Consider the following 21,231-nt stretch of genomic DNA (forward strand, 5'->3'; position numbering starts at 1 on the left):
GAAAGACTCTATCTTAGGCTTCGGCTTAGGATCTGAGCAAAAACTAAGACTACTAATTACAGAAGACTGATTACAACAATGATAGAATAGAACTTCTAGAACTGTAAAGAAAGACTCTATCCTAGACTTTGTTTTATGAACTGTGCAAATACCAAGAGCTACAGAGGCCTGATTTTATCATCCACAACTGAGCGGAAAGTTTCCTGGCACCATAAAAAGACCTTGGGGTGTGAAAATGAGCATGTACGAAGCCTGTAGTTGTTTCCATGACAGTATGCCTCAAGGGCAGAGAAACCCTGAATTTCTTAGGCCAAGGGAATTTCCTTTCTAATATTCCCAATACTTACTGTGCCTATGCAAAAAAAAAAAAAAAAAAAAGGAAGCACAAAACCTTTTCACACCAGCCTTCTTTCCTCTGGTTTTCCTTCCTTCCTTCCTTCCTTCCTTCCTTCCTTCCTTCCTTCCTTCCTTCCTTCCTTCCTTCCTTCCTTCCTTCCTTCCTCCCTCACTCCCTCCCTTCCTTCCTTCCTCCCTCCCTTTCTTACTCCCTCCCTTCCTTCCTTCCTTCCTTCCTCCTTCCTTCCTTCCTTCTTCCTTCCTCCCTCCCTCCTTCTTCCCTCCCTCCTTTTTATTTCATTTATTTCTTTTTGCTTTTTTCCTTTCTTCTTTTTTTCTTTTTCTCTCTATTTTTTTCCTTTTTCATTCTTATGGTTATTATTTGGTGATTTTTTTTTGTTGTTGTTGCTGGGTGCTTTCTTTTGGTAGTTACTGTTTTTTAAAAAAAATTTTGTTTGTTGGTTTTTTGGTTATGGTTTTCTCCTTTTTTCCTTTTATTCTTTTTTTTTGGGGGGGGCACACCCGGCATTGCTCAGGGGTTACTCCTGGCTGTCTGCTCAGAAATAGCTCCTGGCAGGCACGGGGGACCATATGGGACACCGGGATTCGAACCAACCACCTTTGGTCCTGGATCGGCTGCTTGCAAGGCAAATGCCGCTGTGCTATCTCTCCGGGCCCCCTTTTATTCTTATAAATTGATATTTATAACCTATAGATGAACTCCTCTCAGTTTTTGTTTTTTCTCAACAGAACCACATAACTTGAATCCTCTTGTTCTGCCTCATAAATTGAGGGGAGAAAAAATAAAGAATGGTACCAGGACCAAACAGTTGTATGAACATTGAGTGGAAATAAAAAATGATCAGACTTAAATACCAAACCCAAAGTCAATGATAAGAGAATTGATACTCTATCTACAACAAGCTATACACAGAGAGGAGAAGCTACACTAGCAGTTCAGTGGTGGTGGTGGTGGTGGGGCAAATGAGGAAGAACAACCCTGGTGGTGGGAATAGCCCTGATTCATTGTCACTATGTACCTTAAATACTACTGTGAAAGACTCGTAATTCACTTTGGTCACATAAAAATTATTTTAAAAATATAAAAATAACTTTCCATTTGGTAGCCGAGGCTATCCTGTAGGATCATGTAAGTTTGGAAGGGGAGTTATCCTTTATTTAGGATGAATATAAACAAGAACCAGCATGTCAAATGGCTAGGAAGTATAGTCTCCTGATCTATCCAGGTATTCATACCATGCCTGGGTGTGGATATCTAAGTGTTGGGTACAAACACTGTTAGGGACACTGAGAGGTGTGACTCAGCTTTGACCCACTGCTGGGACCTTATCCGTTCCTGATTTCTCCAGTGAGCCTCCTTTCCACAGATTCATCCTAGCAATAGCAAGAACAAAAACAAGGGCATAGAGAGTCAGACACCCTTAAGGAACCCAGGCTGCCTAATGCTTGTTTTTAAACCCACCCTTAGTGCTATATTCATGGCTTGAATGCCCAGAGTTACTCCAGGTCAATATTTAAAAACATTTCAGGAAACACCCTGAAAGCTTTAAAAAAAATTACAGATTCCAAGATTTCAAGGACCTTGATATAGCAAGTAGAGTGATTAAAATATTGAATGTTTAAAAAAAATCACTCTCAGGAAAAAAATAAGCCTGTGAATAAATATGCCTCTAGCACTTTGGTATGGGATTACAAATATCCACCTCTGGATCAATCCTACCTTTTAATCTAAGAACTTCGAGGGCGGACCTGGATAGATAGCACAGTGGCGCTTGCCTTGCAAGCAGCCGATCCAGGACCAAAGGTGGTTGGTTTGAATCCCAGTGTCCCATATGGTCCCCTGTGCCTGCCAGGAGCTATTTCTGAGCAGATAGCCAGGAGTAACCCCTGAGCACCGCCGGGTGTGGCCCCAAAACAAAACGAAACAAAACAACTTTGAGGGCAGGCTCTGTTTGAATCTTCCTTCTGTCTCAAATAGCCCATCCTAACATTCTGAAAGGATAATGCTTTAAATGGATTATCCCACAGAGACCAAGTCCTGTGCTCAGTTATTTAAGCTACTGAACACAGTGTTGGATTCACTCTGGGAGACTAATAAAATTCTAGTAAACGTGGAGGCTAGAATTTGGCAGTCTTATTGCTTTTGTCTGTGCAACAAAATAAAAGGCAAAAATATGACAATGCTGTCAGTGTTTCTGGGTTTTGATGAGAAGATCTGTATTGACTTTTTCAGAAAGGGACACCAGAGCTTGCCCTTCCTCTGAAGTTTCCAGCTCTATCTGAAGGTAAGACAGACATGATAGCAGGTAAGATCTCAGTTTTAGAATGATGAATCCCTTCATAGAATTCTCAGTTTGAAAATGGTAGCATTGGTTTTTCCTACTCTGAAGCCTGGTGAAAAGAAAAAGGAAAAAAAGAACTTTAGGGTGCTCTGGTAAGTGTGAAATTTTATAACTGGGGACATGCAGATTGGACACAGGGAAATGTTTCCTTGATGGAACTGGGAAATATCCAAAAATCTGTAAGAGTGTTATAGCACTCATATCTCTAAAATGTCCTTAAAAAAAATAGGATCCTATATAATCTACCTTGCCCCAGACTTCTGGTACTTCTGGAAGACCTGGCAGCTGAAACTATACTCACAAACACAGTCACTATGTCTGCACCTGGTCTACTCAATAGATTAACTCTGTTCTTAAAAGAGATGTAAACCAAGAATTATGGGCGGGGCTGGAGAGATAGCATGGAGGTAAGGCATTTGCCTTGCATGCAGAAGGATAGAGGTTCAAATCCCGGCATCCCATATGGTCTCCCGAGCCTGCCAGGAGTGATTTCTGAGCATGAAGCCAGGAGTAACCCGTGAGCACTGCCAGGTGTGACCCAAAATCAAAAAACAAAAACAAACAAAATAAAAGAATTGTGGGCAAGGGGTCGGAAAGATAGCATGGAGGTAGGGTGTTTGCCTTTTATGTAGAAGGACGGTGGTTCAAATCCCGGCATCCCATATGGTTCCCCGAGCCTGCCAGGAGCGATTTCTGATCATGGAGCCAGGAGTAACCCCTGAGCGCTGCCAGGTGTGACCCAAAAAACAAAAACAAAAACAAAAAAAAAAAAAAGAAAAAGAAAAGAATTATGGGCAAACTGCCACAGAAAGGTGGCAATCTCGGGGGAAGAGGGCAGGCCAATCCCTGCCCTGCAAAGCTATATTTGCTGCACCCATAACCCACAATTACTGCTTTGCCTATGGTCCTGCTTCACCACTTCTCTACAGCTCTCTGTAGAGACACCAACCTGACCAACTCCAGGTATGTTATCTCCAGGACCCTTTTGGAGTGAGTACAGTCATCCTCCCTCTGCCCCCATTCTCTCCTACTTCTGGAAGATCTGGCAGCCAAAAACATGCCCCCCCCAAGTCACAATATCACCTATAGTGCTCGAGATTCCTCAACAACTCCATTTTCTTTAAAATTGCCATCCCCATAGGAATACACCAATTTGAATACTATGTGTATTGGAAGCCACCTAATGTTCAGGAAAAAAATAAAGTAACATAATGGTCAACTAGCAGCAAGAGCTTACTAAACCATCTGACATTGAATTAATGACCTCATTGGAGGCATAGTAATTTTCATAAATTTGTTTATTACTTCTCTTTCTTTCTTCCTTCTTTTTCCTTCTTATAATAATTTCACTTCCACTTATCAGGAAAAAATTTATTATGATCAATTATATGACACATGCTCCTTAAATAAATAAAAAATAGAATCCTATAAATAGGCTGAGAATTCAGCTATATATCCTTCTAAAATTATGTCTATTATGTCTGCCATGTGGTAGATCATCTCATATTCCGTGAGGGTGCAATTTTAAATAATTTAGATAATTTAATTGTTTTATGTATTCACCATGATTTACAAAGCTGTGAATTATAGAATTTCAGGGACTCAATGTTTCAACTATAAAACCACGCTAATATCAGCATTTCTCATCAATGATTCCTAGTCTCTTCCTTCTCTCTACTTGACCTCTTTTTTTGTTTGTTTGTTTTTGTTTTTGGCCCACACTCGGTGATGCTCAGGGGTTACTCCTGGCTTTGCACTCAGAAATTGCTTCTGGTCTGGGGAGCCATATGGGATGCTGGGGGGATTGAACCGAGGTCCGTCTTAGGTTAGCTGCGTGTAAGGCAAACACCCTACTGCTGTACTATCACTCCAGGCCCCTTTACTAGACCTCTTTAACCAACTCATTAAAAAATGTTTATTGCAGTTTGGGTTCCATATTTATACTGGTGTTGACTTTTGTGGTTTTGATGTACATAATTACCTCATCACGGAGGTTTGGTATTCTGAAGAGAAAGGAAAATTATGTTATTTCCTGCCATTATGCAATAATATCCACTAACAAACATAATCCTAGTTTGTGGATATTATTACAACACATCCAAATGTTCTCCGAGTTGACTTCCATCTGCTCACCCAGGACAATGGTTTGCTTCATGGCCTGCACTTTCATTACCTTTTTATTTTTTTATTATTTTGTTTTTTTTCTTTTACTTTTATTACCTTTGATATAACACAGATATCAGGTGCTCACAGGGCGATCATCTAGCTGATATATAACAATGTCATTGTGTATAGTGAAATTCTTCAATGGTAGAAAAGGCCTATAACTTCAGCTGCTTTGGACCTGTGCCCCAGTCCTCATGATTTAGTATATAAAGAGTTGATTGGCAATACAGGGAAGCTTTAATAACCCACCACAGCCCAGTGGGAGGCCAAGTTTTCTCCATGCTGATAAAAAATTTTTTTAAATATTCCCTCTGGCTTGTACATTCCCCAGACACACATCTGAGTTTCTTGCCTCTGGGTTTCTTCCTCTGTGCAGTGACCTTGCTCAGAATCTCGTTCCCTCCTACCTTTATCCCTCTGAAAACTCCTCTCAGATCTCCAACCTACGGTTCAAACATAACCTTCTCCACAAAGTCATTCCCAATCCTAGCCTTAGAAATGCTACTCTGTCATGGCTGCAAAGATTTTCCTCAAAACCCATGTAAAGGCTGCCGTTAGTATATTGTCTTTAGCTAGCTGTGCACAAATTCCAACAGATTTAATTTCCCTTGCTGGTAAGATTTTAAAATCTACAGGTGAAATGGTAGTGTTCAATATAGTTTCTGGAAGTTGGTGTTAGATCCAGCAAGGCAACATTGAAGAAAATACAGCTTTCTCTAACTACCTCTCCTGTATGAGTGGTCACATGTTAGGGACAGGCTTCAGTTATGATTTTTATTTTCTTAGATAAATCTCAGTAGATTTACTAAGACAAAAACTGACAACTGTGATATGAAGTTTACACTAAACAGTTTTCACAGAAACCTAACAGAAGCTTAACAACATTTTACAATGGAGTTCTAGATGAACATCTAGATGCTCTCATGAACTGATGGATGTCATGATTCAAGGGAGTACTTTGAATATTTGCTAAATCTTAGGATTAAAACAATATATATTTCATATTGTGTGTTTTGAAAATAAAATACTGCCAAAGGGTAAGAGTTTCACCTACTGAGATCAGGAGCAGCAGTGTCTTCAGAAGTCCAGCCACTCAAGAGAGAGTTTAAAGGCCAAGTGCATCCTCCCTGTCGGGAATGACCTCTGAGCACAAAGTCAGAAGAAAACACTGGATGTGGTCACCATATCAGTTTATAATCTCAGACTGAGAAGATGTAAAGAGAGTATAGGGACCACACAAATCTCTCCAAATCAAAAGACCCCCCAAAATCCCAAGACCCTCAACTATTTGGGGATAGGAGGGCTGAGCCATATGTGCTCAGGGCATACTCTTGGCTCTGCACAAGAAAAACAGATAAATTTGTTTATGGTATCTACAAAAAGAAATACAATGCAGCTTCAGCTGTAAGAAGAAAAATAAAGTCATGAAATGGGGAGTATTGTGCTAAGCAGAATGAGTCAGAGGGAGAGGGATAGACATAGAATGATCAGATTCATTTGTGGGATATTAAAAAAATAAGTTAGTATGGTAATAGTATCCAGAGACATTAGAGACAAGAGTCAGGAAAACCAGGCCATGGTAGGCAGATTGCCATAAATAGCAGAGGAATGTCATTAGGCAAAGAAGGGACCACTATGGCAATGGTCATTGGAAATGATCACTCTGGACAAGAGTTGGGTGCTGAAAGGGGATAGAGTGATAGGCATGATACTTTTCAACACTATTGCAAGCCAGTGTTTAAAGGAAAAAAAAGGGGAGGGAGGGAGAGAACATAAAAGGGAGAGAAGGGAGATGGAGAAGGAGGGGGGGAGAGAGAGGGAGGGAAGGTGAGAGAGAGAGAGGAGAGAGAGGAGAGAGGAGGGGAGAGAGGGAGAGAGAGAGAGAGAGAGAGAGAGAGAGAGAGAGAGAGAGAGAGAGAGAGAGAGATCTCCCAGATGCAGGCAGGGGGGAGGGCGAGAGGGAAAATGTTGGTGGGCAATATGCACTAGTGAAGGGGGCTGTATATTGTATGACTAAAACTCAATCATGAACAACTTTGCAATTGTGAAACAACTGTGTTACGAACAACTGTGTAACCACTTTTTAAATAAATTAAAAAAAAAGAGTGCCCCGAGTTCCTTGGCCTCAGTGTGTTCACTATTTTAACAGGAACTCTGGCAGGCACTGGGCATCCTAAAACTTGCCAGGCAGTAAATCATCACTGGGCAAACCCCCAGGCCAGGTCACTGGAGGAGAGGGGAAGGTAAACTGTGCTCATGGGTTCCTGAGCAGGTTAAGAGGAATGCTATGACTGTTCTCTGGGTCTGAGGAAGAAAGCATAACTTGGAAATAGCTAATCACTTCGGGGATGATAAATAGATGCCTGTCAATCAGGCTGAGGGAGGGTGCGCGTGAGTGTGAGCACACAGAGGGCTGAGTAGGCGGACATTAGGGAGCAAGCTGCTTGGCCATCTCTTCTTTCTTCTCCCTGTAGCCTGACAATGCCTGTCTGTCTTGGCTTCCAGCCACTTGTAAAGACCTCATAGCTAGTACTGGCCTGGCGGGCAGAGCAGCGGGGAGGAAGGAGTCATTTATCACTGTCAGGAGATGTGCTGCACACAGCAGGGCCGGCTTTCTTCCCCACTGCTCCTGCAGCTAGAGCTGCAAAAGCCTGAAAAGATGCAGAACATGCACATCGTAAAGAACCATTCATCATCTTAGACCCACACCCTTCCCCTCTGTCCAGGGAGGGCCCTTCCCCAGGCCAAGTGACCTCACTCCTGATTTCACTCCAAGCCCCAATGGAACTGGGAAGTCATGGTGTCTTGAGCATCGAATCAATCCCTGCTCCAGCCAGTGCCTGTCCTAGACAATCTGTTGAGGTCTGGGAATAAAATTCTCTGCAAATATGCCTCAGCTCCTGCTTTCTCTGCAAAGTCAGATTTCCAGATTGCTTTGAGCAATCAAATGGCCGCCGCGGTGGCCCATAATCATTAAATTATGAAAATACAAGTTGCTGGGAGGAAATGAATCCCAGGTTTAACTAGGGAAAGGTCTGCTTTTTTGTGAAGTAATTATAAAATTAAAATGTGTTGGTTCTCTGGTGAGTCTCAAAAGCTTCCCCCATGAGGTCTCCAAAGTCTGGAACAAGGGTAACGGACCTGAGAAATTCCTTGGAGAAACTGCTGGGCAGGACTTGCTGTTAGTCAGAGACATCTTCGGGTCAACTTCCAAAGAATGGGTTAAAAGTGATTAAGAGCAAAAAAGAGGAAAAGAGTAATAGGGCTTGAATTTCCCAATTACTCTTCCAAATGCAAGAGTCAAGCTGTTCGAAAATGTAGGTTTTCCAAGGAAGACCCATAATGTTGAGCTAATTAGACGCGCAGGCCTGGACGACATATAAATTCAGGCCCCAAAGAGGGACACTGTCCCTTTAAAAACTGCCTGGGGATCAGTGGAAAAGCTAATGAGGAGTGTCATTTGGGGCTACTTTATTAGGTGGTCCTCCCGAGGATAAAGCCTGGGGTTTCTGTAAGAGGGCTTCTGTGCTTGATTCAATAAATCAATTTATATTAAATGCGGGTGCCTGGAGCTGGCTTCATAAAGCATTCTGTGGCGGTTCTCAATCTGCGTATCTGCTTCCCTGTCTGCCTAAACGCGCAGTCAGAGGGCACAGAATGGAGCAATAAAGAAGATAGAAGCTGTAGCTACGGTATTTGGAAAACTTGACCCAGCAGTGCAGTCCATGTTCGCGGTTGCCTCCAGTGAGTTTCTCTCATCAAAACATTTGGACTGGTGATAAGAAAGAAACCCGTATCTGGGGAACGGGGGGCTGTAGGTTGCAGACCAAGGATAAAGGTCACCCCAAACAAAATGGGCTGGGCTGGGAATGAAATTGCTTTTTAATCTTATTTTCAGAGAATGAAATACTCCCCATTAAATAAACCCAAAGCAAAGGGGAGGGGGCAGCGAGAGAGTTCAAAGGAATGGAACAGAGGCTGACAGTGCTGGAAGCTTTGGGTTTGACCCCAAGCCCACCTCACTCCCAGACCCCTCAGCACTGAAGGAAGCATTGCCAGAGGTGGCCCTTGGAGTCCCACAGAGTACTGCTAGGGAAGCCCTTGTGAAAAACTGCCAAAGCAAAGGAACAGAAGTGCTACTGGCAGTGATCAAACTGGGGAAAGAAACATTTCTGACATGGCAGAGGGAATGCCATTCCTCTAGCTGGCCAGCAGGCTTGCCTACGAGTGATTCCTAAATAGTGATTGTCCCTAAAGATCAGTAGAACGAAGAACAGCCCTTTCCCCCAACCAGCTGAGTCTACCAGCAATCTGGAGACAGTGACCTCAACATTCTCGTTTTCTTAGTCTACGCACATTTAAAAAAAACCTCCCTGCTGTTGCGATGTCTAGATAAGATAGCTCCTTGCATTATCTTTCATCTCAACTAAACCCACATCCTTGAATTACCAAAATGGCAATGCTATCCTATACACCTGCCGCAATAATGGAAGTAGTCTACATCTGCATGGTTCAACTAGCCATGAGCACATGTGGCTCTAAAGCAACTTAGATATGGCTAGTGTGATGATCTATTTTAATAAAAAAAAATGAAGTTTACTAGATTTCCACCAATCTTTCCACACCACAGCAGGTAATGACTTCTGTGGGGGCTCATTCCACTCTTGTCTCAGTAGAAAAAAAAATCCTCCCAATTTATTCTAGTTTCCACCCTTTCTTTTTTGGGTTTTGGTTTATTTATTTTCTTTATTTTTGGTCATACCCAGTAGTGCTTAAGAGTTTATTCCTGGCTCTGTAATCAGGGGTCTCTTCTGGCAGTGTTCAGGAAACCACATGTGGTCCCTGAGAACCAAGGTGAGCCAGCTGCATGCAAGGCAAGTGCCTTAACTCCTATACCATTGCTTCTGTCCCATTTGCTCCTAGTTTTAACAGGAAAAGAGGGGAAAATAACCCCATTACATTCCATTGGGAGTGAGAAAGAGGTAAGATCTAGAAGAGATAACAAACAGAAGACAGGTTCCTTCTAATGGAACCTGCCTTTTCCTAAAACTTTGAAACCAAAGTGCACCCCCAGACACATACCAGACACAGGGCTGGTAGTAAGAGGCCATGCTGCTTCTTACAAAAGGGCGATTTAGGCCCAAGCACTTGGAACCTCTGCAAAGGGAGGCTGGAGCACAGACATGGAGCATATGTCCCTAGGCAATGCTCTCTTGGCTCAGTCAGTCCTACCAGCTCAGGTTTCAGGACCAGCCTGTCTTCTGAAATAAGACCATCATAAATGTTTAAAAGGCTTTGCTTAAAGAAAGAATTCTGGTGTGCTTTTCCCCTAACCAGAACCATCTGGAAGCAATTTCACATTCACAGGATGGACTTCTCTTCCTCTCGGGCCCTCACTCTTGGTACGAATCCCATCCGCCCAGGAACAGCTGCTGGAGACTCTGGCCTGAAGCCAGGGGCGAGGCTGCGGCCCCTCCAGCATGACCAACCTCCCAGGGCTCCAGCTTGCTTTTTCACCCCATGTGGCTGGACCCAGAGCACGAAGAACATGGGCTCGACAGGAGAACACGCAGTCAGCCGCAGTCCCGAGAGCAGGGACTTGGTGCCACAGAGCCAGCTGTGAGAAGCTGTTTTAAACTCATTCACATCGGCACCTGCCAGCAAGTGACAGCCTGGGACAGCTTGAGGGCTGCAGGCCGGGAGCTCAGCAGGCCGGCTCGTGTGCCGATTGCAATGGCAGGTGGAGGGCAGGATGGGAGGGGAAGGAGGGACAGCAGCACAAGGCTGGGCTCTGGCACCAGGACCAACGATACCAGCCACAGAAGGGAAGAGCCAGGCCACATCAGGGACCCATTAGATTCAGGGGGAAAGGAATAAAAAAAAAAAAAAAGCCTTTTCTAAATCAAACTATCTGGGAGCAGAAGGAGGGAAGAGGGAGTGCAGGAAAGACTGATTTTGTGAGAAAGGTCCCGGTGACAATGACCTTTTGTCCTCGGTGCAGTCTGGACTTGCCAGCCTGCTCCCCAGTCTCCGTGAAATCAGGAGGGTGGGAGAGACAGAACCCCTGGCAGGAGGCAGCAGACTCATCCTTAATTATGAGACAAGGCTTCCTGGAGCTGACATCCTCTCCCACAGTTCCTCCTTGCAGCAGACACACGGTGCGGAGCTGGCACGGCTGCACTAATGAGAGTGGGCAGCTTTCCCAAGCACAGGAGACTTGATGCGTTGGGGATCTCTCGTACCATCACCACCCAAATCACACATCGATGACAGTGTGTTTCAACAGTCTCGTCTGTCCAGTGGGCCAGTGAGTGAAGGGAATCAGGTCTATGAATGCCCTGGCTGGCTCACGGAAATACTTCCTCCCGATATCCTCTGCCCTGACACAGACACGAATCCTGGTGGACACAGGCTCCCGGGGAAAATTTAACAGCACAGCTCCTAACTAAATGGATTGATTATTTGGGTTTGAGGTTGGCTACGTCTGATGATGCTTCGGGATCACTCCTGGTGATCCTCAGGGGAGGACATAAGTAGCGTTAGGGGAATAAATGGGGGTAAACTGCATGCAAGGCAAGAGCCTTTCCTGCTGTCCCAATACTGAATTATGATCATTCTGAATCCAAATAAAGTTAGAGGTATTCTATCCAAATTATGAAGCTGAAACCTCAACTTATTCTGATCCTTTTTGGCTGAGAAAACTACCTTTGTTCAGCTGTGACAGGGGAACCACAAGGATAAATCGGCCAGACCCACAACCCTGCAATCCACAGGGAGATGGTCCACATCCCAGGTTTTTTCTCACTGCAGAATCTGAAACAATTGAGCTGCTCTGCCTTAGTCTCCTCATCTGTACAATGGACCTAGTTCTTAGATTGGTTCCATATGTGCCACGAGCATCTCTCATTATGGTTTCTGGCCCTGAGCACCAAGTCCTCTCAGATAACCTCATCAGTACAGTCATAAGTGGGGTGAGATAGGGGACAAACAATTCCCTTAACCAAGTATTTACAGGGTGAACAACTCTGAAGTAGCTGCGCCCTTTTTCTGTTTGAGTGTTTAGGAGAAACAAGTTTACAGGCTGTGGCTAATTCTGAAGTCAAGAAACAGGAGGGACCAAGGAAGGATTGTGTCTTCAATTTTGATGGACACATCACTAAGATTCCCCCATTCTAATGTATTAGTAATTGAAGGCCTTCATGGGGAAAAGGGAAATGTAGACCAGCAGTCTCATGGAATTGATTTACTACCTCTTTGCTCCTTTTTATTTTATTTTTGACCACACCCAGTGATGCTCAGGGATAACTCCTGGCTGGCAGTCTCAGGGGACCAGATGGGATGCCAGATTTCAAACCTGGGTCCCGCCTGGGTCAGCTGCATGCAAGACATACACCCTACTGCTGTGCTATCACTCCAGCCACTTTGCTCCTTCTTTTATGATTTTTTCCTCTCCAGAATCCCAGACTGTGGGATGGTCAGGAGAATAATGGGGCATGTGCTGCACCGAGAATTCAGTACTGGTCCTCATGTTTGCCCAGCTGGAGTGCTTCTGAAGTCCCTGGTCCATCATCAGGGGATCCTTCACAGTAGGGCCCTTGGGATCACTCAAGGCATGTTGATTGCACAGAAGTTTGAGCTCATGGATTTAGCTGGAGGGTCACCCCAAAGCCCCCTTCCACAACAACCAGGTGCCAAAGACTTCAAAACTTTATGACTCTAAAAACGCCTCAAAGAAACTCAAAGTTGGGGCAGAGAATTTACATAGGCAGTAGTAGTCAAAATTGATTTTAAACATGCCGACCTCTTTCAACAAAGCCATTCCTTAAATACCCTTTTCAAAAGTAATCAGGAAATACATGAAGATGTACGTACATCACTGCTCCTAGGCAAAGTCGTGAGCCACAGCCACCTAGGGAACTTGACTGAATCAAAGCATGTCTGACTAAAGCCACTATCAGTCTAGGCCCAATTATTTGGTACCTTTTGTACAATTAAATATTACTCATTAAAGGGCTTAAAGATGACATATGACTTAAGAGGAAAGGAGGAGTACATAGGAAAAGGGGGAAGTGGGGGAGAAATGCAGACAAAATATACATTAATAATTTGAATATAAAGTAGTTCATAAATTTAATCTACATTTAAAATGTTATAAAGGCTAGGAGATGGCTCAAAGGGCTGGACCTCCTGTGCCTCATGCAGGAGGGCCTGAGTTCAATCCCTTCACATGTTCTCTCAGCACTGCCAGGTATAGCCATGGTGCTGACCAAGCACTGTAAAGGAGTACCCCAACTCCCCACATTCCCCCTAAAAAACAGAAAAAAATTTAGAAAATAGGGTAACCATTACCCTTTTATTTACCCAAGTTTGTTTTGACTGTTTTGCTCTAATTTGCTTTTCTGGGCCAGAAAGAACAAACAGCTTACATCAAACTTAATGCACGTCAAATATAGGCTCCTCATTTCCTTTCCTATCAACCATTATCTGTCTCCATTAACTTCTGTCAATCACGCCCCTTTCTTCCTCTCATCCACTGCATAGCTGTTGCCTCGATACACTTTATCAGGCGCTGGATTGGTCCCTGAGTCCCCACTGCCACCCATGGGGCTCACAGACTTGTTGAGGAGAGATATTTATACAGGTAATTGGTGTCACTATTGACTTAGCCCTTACATTCATTCCTAGGCCTCAATTACCCAGTGCAAGCCTTGCTCATTTCCTTTCCTGCTATTTCCCAGCTCCCTGTTCAGCCCTAGAGATAGCACACATATGTTTTTCTCTGGGTACCTGAATCTGCTTTATTTCCTCATCCATCTCCTTCAACTCCTCTCAAAAGCAACTTCCTACAACATTGCTTTCGTCATTCATCCTCCTGAGAAACACACAATAGTAATTTGCAGCCTCCCCCAGTAAATCTAAATCTCTCTGCCTGGCTTCTCATATCCTCATTATGTGCTCTCAATACAAATTCAGTCTGATTTCTCACAGATGCTCCTCTTCTTTTTGGGGGCCATTTTCCTCACTGTCTCTTAAATCTATTCCTTGTGCTTATCATTTTGTGTGTTCCTAATCTGTGATGCCTCTCCTTTCATCTTTCCAAATTCTTCAAAACCAAGCTCCATCAGGATTTTTGAAAGTATATGAGGCCTTATTTTACATTTTTCTGCCTATAGTGATGGGTACATTTAGTTAAAATGAACAGATAAATCAGCTAAGTGAGACTGATGGAGACTGGACACAGACCTACAGAGATGGTGAACTCCTTTTTTTTTTGAAATCATTTACGTTTTAGAGCAGAGGTAATAATTTAGGTTTTGTGGGTCATATAGTCCCTATTGCAGTATTAATGCAGCCCAAATTGAAATGTGCACAAATGAATGTGGCTATATTTATAAAAACTAATGTAGATTTATGTATTTTTTTTGTTTGTTTTTGGGTCACACCCGGCGATGCTCAGGGGTTACTCCTGGCTGTCTGCTCAGAAATAGCTCCTGGCAGGCACGGGGGACCATATGGGACACCAGGATTCGAACCAACCACCTTTGGTCCTGGATCGGCTGCTTGCAAGGCAAACACCGCTGTGCTATCTCTCCGGGAGATTTATGTATTTAAAGGGATGGTCGTAGCTCTTGATCTGTTGTTTACTCATCCTTCTAGAAGAAGAGTGAATCTTCTCATGTGGTTAGGAAAACACAAAACAAACAAAACAGAAGCAGCAACTTATATCAGCCATTTGCCTGCCCTGAGTAATGCAATGATTCCTCTAAGACAGTACAAACCTGAGGAGTAGAGTTTAAGCTTAAAAGGCATCACCATGGAAATTTGGGCTGTGAGCATCTTCTTTAACTATTTTGGCCAATGAAGATCAGACAGATAGAGACGGAATTCAGTGGTAATGACTTATGATTTGCATGTATGAGATCCTCATTTGATTCACCCCCCCCCAAGTGATAACGGAATCTACATTTTGGCTTGTGTTGAATTATGCCTAGTAAGTAAGAGTCAACAGTTTCCTCTCTTACTGTTCTCCAGACTGCTAGCTCATTAGCTGGTGTTGGGCCCCCCCCAAATATCTTCACCCTATAATTCTACATACCACTAAATGTTCTCTTACTTGGTTCTTACATCTAGGTATGGGGCTGGAGGGAGAGTAAAAGAGTTAAGGTACTTGCACTGTATGCAACTGGATACCACATATGGTCTCCTCAACACTGCCAGGAGTAACCCTGAACACAGAGCCAGGAATGACAACTGCTAGGTAATGGCCCCTCCCCAAAATTATCTATACCTACAAACACCTCATTATTAGATCTGCCTTCCAGAGTGAAGAAATTGAGGCTAACACAGTCAGTGTTAGCCACTGTACCCATGTGGTCTTGGTGCTGATTTAAGTGTGTTCTGGGAATAAGACACTAGAGCTCTTATTTGAGCTCAACTTTAATAAGATAACAAAATGATGATACAACAGTGATAAATGATGCTAGTTCATTATTGATCTTTACAATGACTCTTCAAAGAGTGTGTATATATTTATTTGTTTATCCATGGAGAAAAAAGGGATTGTAGGTCTACTTAGAAAGAACAGAGCTAGAATTTAACTCCAAGCCAGTTTGGTCCAATCAACATTGGCTCAATTCACTATCTCTTTCTGGTCCCACTATCCCTCCTTGGTAAACCTGGCTGAACTATCTTGTGTAATGGACTTAAATGCCCCCAGATGCTTACACAATCAGATCCATGGGAACTAACACCCAAAGAGGGTTTCAAAGAAGCAGAGAGGCAAACCTACTGCTGAGATATGAGCCATGGTGGCCAGGCAAGGGCAGCAGCAGCAGCAGATGAAGCCACATTAGTGCTTCTCCCACATGAGTCAGGCCCCCGTGGCCTTCCTCTTGGCACAAGCGATGGGCCTCTCTCATCAGCAATGCCTCCTTCTTACACCCCACAGCAACGCTGAGGCCTGGGGAAGCAAGTTCTTACCAGCCTGTCATATTAAAGTCCCTGTAGAGCATCTTCTTTCCAAGTTCCTTTCTCTGTACTCTCCTTGGAAACTCCAAATGTGTGAACTCATTTCCCAGCAAGTGAGGCTGCATGAATGCCTAATAGCATATAAAAAAAAAGAAGAAGAAGAAGAAAGAAAAAAAAAACAAACAAAACAGAGGCATATTTAGTGAAAAAAGAAAACGTGAGGTTGTTTTTTTTGTTTTTTTAATCAATCAAGACAGCCTATTTAAAAAATATGAAAAGCACCTTCTATTTCAAGGAAAACAGTTAGGCATCTAAATAAAAATGAATGCCAGAAAAGAAAAAAAAAGCACGACTGTCACCAATAAAGAAAGAGATGGCACTTTTTACAATAAATTAATACAAATCATAGACAAGGTCCCCAAAGTTATAAGGAAAAGGGTTTCCTTCTAAGTTTCTTTTCTTAAATTCAAATACAAGATGGTCTCGCTTTTTCAGCACTGACAGCACGTTGGTGAGAAAGGAAAGTACATGGTCTACTCCCTGGCTTTCTGCCCCTTGCCCCCCTCCAACTCAAGCTCTTCTTTCTCCTGCCCAGGTTTGGAAAGCTGCATGTGCGTCTCCACATGACACCCTGGCCTGAGAGAATGGGCTGGGAGCACCAGACAGGAACTTTCTGTTGGACTCCCTCCATTTTGCTCTGCAGTAATTTGATCATGTAATTGGAAGACGATTCCAGAGCAGATGGCTTCTCTCCCCCACCCCACCCCCCATCTCTATTCACACTAGGAAAGTCTTGAGCAAACAGCCACTTAGGGAATTGCATAGAAACAACAAACAGTCTCATTGTCACATACAAAATTCAAATCCAGCTATCCAAGAGATGAAATGCTCAAGGATTAATTCCCTTCTCCGAGGCCACACACGGTAAGCAAACCTGCACTAGGGTTTTCCCATACCAAACTCTATGCCTGCTTATTAGAGGAGTAATGGAATGGAATTTTCTCTTCCTATCTCGCTCTTTTTCTGGCAGGAAAAAATGTGGAGAGAAAAATCATGGCCTGACACTGCAGGAAAGCCAGGGATCCCTGCCCCAGACAGATGGATATGACCTCAGCCCATAGGAGCTGTCACAATTTACAGCCCCTTTCCCAGGGCCTGACCCCACGGCTCTTCTACCCTCTCTCAGTGCTGCAGGGAAGCCAGAGCTGGATGTCAGTCAGCTAAGTGTAGCTGGAGCCAAAGGAAGCAAGCTGAACCGTCACCTGGCTGGTCAGCCCTGCCAGATACAGGACTCTAGGTCAATGATTCAGAGCAGGCTAGAGGAACCGTCTGTCTTGGACTGAGAGTGAAAAGGTGCCTTTCTGTGTACTTGCAGCCCCAACTAGTACCAGTTGGGGATGGGAATGGGATGAGGGACTTTGGATCATTTGTGAGTGGCTCTGAAATCCCTGCCGAGGAAAAGGCTCAATTGCTGATGAGCATCAAGGTCACAGAAACATCAGGTTTTACAAAACAGTATCTAGGATGAAAGAAAGAAAGGAAATGAGTATTTAATAGAACAGGCTTTAGGTGAGACGGACTTTGGCTGAACTCTAAGCTCTACACTTAGAAGTCACGTGACCTCAGCAGGTTGTTTAACTTACCAGACTTCAGTTTATCTTTTTTTTTTTGGGGGGGGGGGGTTTGGGTTTTTGGGCCACACCCAGCGGTGCTCAGGGGTTACTCCTGGCTGTCTGCTCAGAAATAGCTCCTGGCAGGCACGGGGGACCATATGGGACACCGGGATTAGAACCAACCACCTTTGGTTCTAGATCGGCTGCTTGCAAGGCAAATGCTGCTGTACTATCTCTCCGGGCCCACTCAGTTTATCTTTTAAATGAGGTTAATATTTACCTTGTACTATTTTAATAATGAGGTGTTGTCAAATGGACTTATCATAGCCTAAGAAGAATTATTCATATTTATCCAGTGACTGTCAGGTCTTATTACATCCCATATCCAATGCTAAGTACGTTGTGAGCTCCCTTTTTCACCCTCCCAACCATTTTACCTACAATATCCACCTACATAACTTGGGGGCCCAAGGCAGAAAGAGAACCTGAAACCTCCATATAAAATGAAGAACTACAGAGTAACAGCAGAGCATGAAACCCAGAAGGGTGGAGGGTGGCTCTGGATTCAGTACAAATCACATCCTTCTGTGAAGGGAATATTCTTCTATTCTGATTTTATTTTCATCCAATCAGGAAAACTAAGAATCAGAGGCATAAACTGTCAGAGAAGAGCAACAAGGATCTCTCAGAACTTTGCACCTAAAACAGCTTGAGTTTTTGTCTCTCTTATGCCCCACTGCACACGTACTGACCTGATACCACGTGCCAGGCACTTGGATGCCTTATCTTATTGTCCCAGTAATCCCACAAAGAACCAAGTCTGAATTACAAGATCTGTGAAAATACCTACCTCCCTACCTACCGACCAACCAAACTACCAAGCTCAGGGTTTCTCTTGACTCTGGAATCACTCCTGGCAGGCTCAAGGCACCACCATATGGGATGCTGGTGATCTAACCCACATTGGCCACATGTAAGGCATGCCTTCCCAATGTGCAAGTGATCCTGTCCACGTGTGTGTGTGTGTGTGTGTGTGTGTGTCTGTGTGTGTGTGTGTGTGTGTGTGCGCACGCGCACACATGCATGTGCGCACATATCCAGATATGCTCAGGGTTTACTCCTGGCAGGTCTCAAGGGATCATACACTGGTGCCATGAATAAAATCAGAATTGCATGCAAGCCCCATTAACCCCCAACAATCTCTCCACCATACTAAACACCATTTGGGAGGCTCTCCTTTACCCCAAAAGAACTCAAAGATGTTATGCACAGGGCCTAAGGAAATCAGGGTAGACCTTGCAAGTATGAGGTTGTGAGTTTGATCCCGGGTACCAACCCACACACCAAGTATAATTTGATGGCACTGGCATTTATGATCCCCCCACTAAATGTGCTTCTTCTGACACATAAAACCCAAAAGTGTGACATAAGTGTGATCGCAAGCACTGCAATCTGAGTATCAAGCACTGCAACCAAATGTGTGAATCCTGGCAAGCACCATGACTAAAAGTATGTGAGTATCACAACCAAATGTTCAGCCTACTTATGGCAATAATAATGGCAACAAGAAAAATTTTTTTGTCAAATCTAAGATTTTTTATTAGATGCAACATTATGTAATTGCTTCTAAGAAAGGGGAGCTACCAATTAAACTATATCAATGTTTTCCTACTACTTCATGGTTTTGTTTCATTATTTTTGGTGTTTTTATTATCTATTATGACTACATTGACAAGAAATGTTTAAGTGAAGTATATTGGCCACTATTTTCCAAAAACCTTTTCACACTTCAAATCCAAAGGCTCTCATTCCTTTTAAACTGTGAATCATGAATGTTATGGCTTGCCACAGGTCAGCACTGTACATATCAAACACAGAACTGAGGGATGCTGTATTTCTCAAATAATCCAAAGAACCAAAAGCCTGAGAACTAGAAGTGTGAAGTTCTCCTGGAAGCTTTGCAATGATCTCCATTGAGCCCTTGTACTCTAACTTCCAGGTCCAGAATGTGGCTGAACAGGTCTGACTTGTGACTCTGCAAGGCCCTTAGCAAACCAGGATCAAAGAGGCTTACAGAGGCTTCCTTTTGGTCTCCCAAGCTGTGGGGTGCCTACCTGCAGGTTTGGGGCTATTTTATTAATGCTAACCCATTCTCAGGAGATGGCATCATGCTGTCTACCTGGTGCCGGTCAAGAATCCCAACTTCAGGTAAGTCAAAAGGTGGGGACAAAAAGCAATTTGTTTCTGGGTAAATATTCCAATATTTATTCCCCATTGATAAGTAGCACACTTAGATGTTTCTATCTTTAGGGTTATTTTCCTTCTTCTCAAGCAAATTGCCCCGACATGTTTCACACATTATATGATTCATTTTCTGTCACCATATGCCACCAGGCCTACCAGATGAGTTATGTGCATTCCTTGTGTACCTGACATAAATTACTATTTCTGTGTGTGTGGCACCAGGGATCAAACACAAATATCACACATATGAGCCATGTGGCTTTAGCATTGAGACAGTCTTGGTTCTATATTCACTAATTGGCTTCTTCCTGCCCTCTTGTTCTCCCACCCCCAGATTTTGTTTTCATGTAAGTGACAAATATATGACTATTCCCCCCCATACAAATATCTTTATTTATTTTGGTTTCTGGGCCACTTTGTAATAATCAGGGGTTACTCCTAGCTCTGCACACCTGGTGGGCTTTGAGGACCATATGGGATGGCAGGGAACACAACTGAATTATTTGTTGCATGCAAGGCAAACACCCTATATAGAATAGGTGCTCTCGTTCTATCCCTTACTTTTTGTTTTTTAAAAACTCACCATTTATGTTTTATTGTCTCCTTATTAGCACTTTAATACTCACCATAGCTATATTTGTCAGACCTGATGGAGTGTCTGGGGTTAATGAAAAAAAAATTCAATAACTAAGTATAGTTTACAGTAAATTTGTGCTTTGGATAATAAAAAAAAATGCTAAAAAATATAATAGGACATCCACTTGTTGGTTTTCAGAGGAAAATGTACCCGTGCTCATTAAAGTATCTTTTTAAGGCAATAATGACGAAAGTTTTACAGACATAATCTGAATCAGCTTGGCTCGCTGGATCAAAATGCCATGTATGCTTGGGGAGCTAAAAGGGGAATGTTTCTCACTTTGCTTTCTTTTTTTTTTTTTTTTTGGTTTTTTGGGCCACACCCGGTGACGCTCAGGGGTTACTCCTGGCTATGCGCTCAGAAGTCGCTCCTGGCTTGGGGGACCATATGGGACGCCGGGGGATCGAACCGCGGTCCGTCCTAGGCTAGCACAGGCAAGGCAGGCACCTTACCTCCAGCGCCACCGCCCGGCCCCTCACTTTGCTTTCTGTTGAGCTTGAATACTGCAGTCTGCTCACCTCATCCTCACAAGGCTTTTCCTCTGTGTTTCTGCTGAGAAAAATCAAGCTCTCTGGGGTCTGTTTGTTTTGGGGACACACCCAGAGATGCTTGGGGGGTTACTCCTGGCTCTGTACTTAGAAATTACTCTTAGTGGTTCTTGGGGACCACATGGGATGCTGGGAATTGAACATACATTGGCTGTGTACAAGACAAGTGCCATATCTGTTGTACTATCTAGACTCTAATCCTCTCTGGTGTCTTTTAATTTACTTATTTCATTTTGTGATTTGGGGGTCATGCGTAATGGTGTTCAGAAGCTACTCCTGCATTCACTGAATATATAGATTCAATGAATTCAGATTCATTGACTACTTCTGCATTCAAGACCATATGTAAATATATA

General features: G+C 43.4%; 1 protein-coding gene across 1 annotated transcript in view; it reads right to left on the reverse strand.

Annotated features, from left to right (window-relative positions):
- The window catches only part of PPM1H (protein phosphatase, Mg2+/Mn2+ dependent 1H), a 301,104-nt gene that overhangs the window by 75,743 nt on the left and 204,130 nt on the right, over positions 1 to 21,231 (reverse strand). Inside the window, exon 6 of the mRNA XM_049782757.1 lies at positions 15,846 to 15,964. Coding sequence (XP_049638714.1) covers positions 15,846 to 15,964 — 119 coding nt within the window. The remainder of the gene's footprint in view (positions 1 to 15,845; positions 15,965 to 21,231) is intronic.

This window comes from Suncus etruscus, chromosome 11, assembly GCF_024139225.1.
Source record: "Suncus etruscus isolate mSunEtr1 chromosome 11, mSunEtr1.pri.cur, whole genome shotgun sequence".
Classification (NCBI taxonomy): Eukaryota; Metazoa; Chordata; class Mammalia; order Eulipotyphla; family Soricidae; genus Suncus; species Suncus etruscus.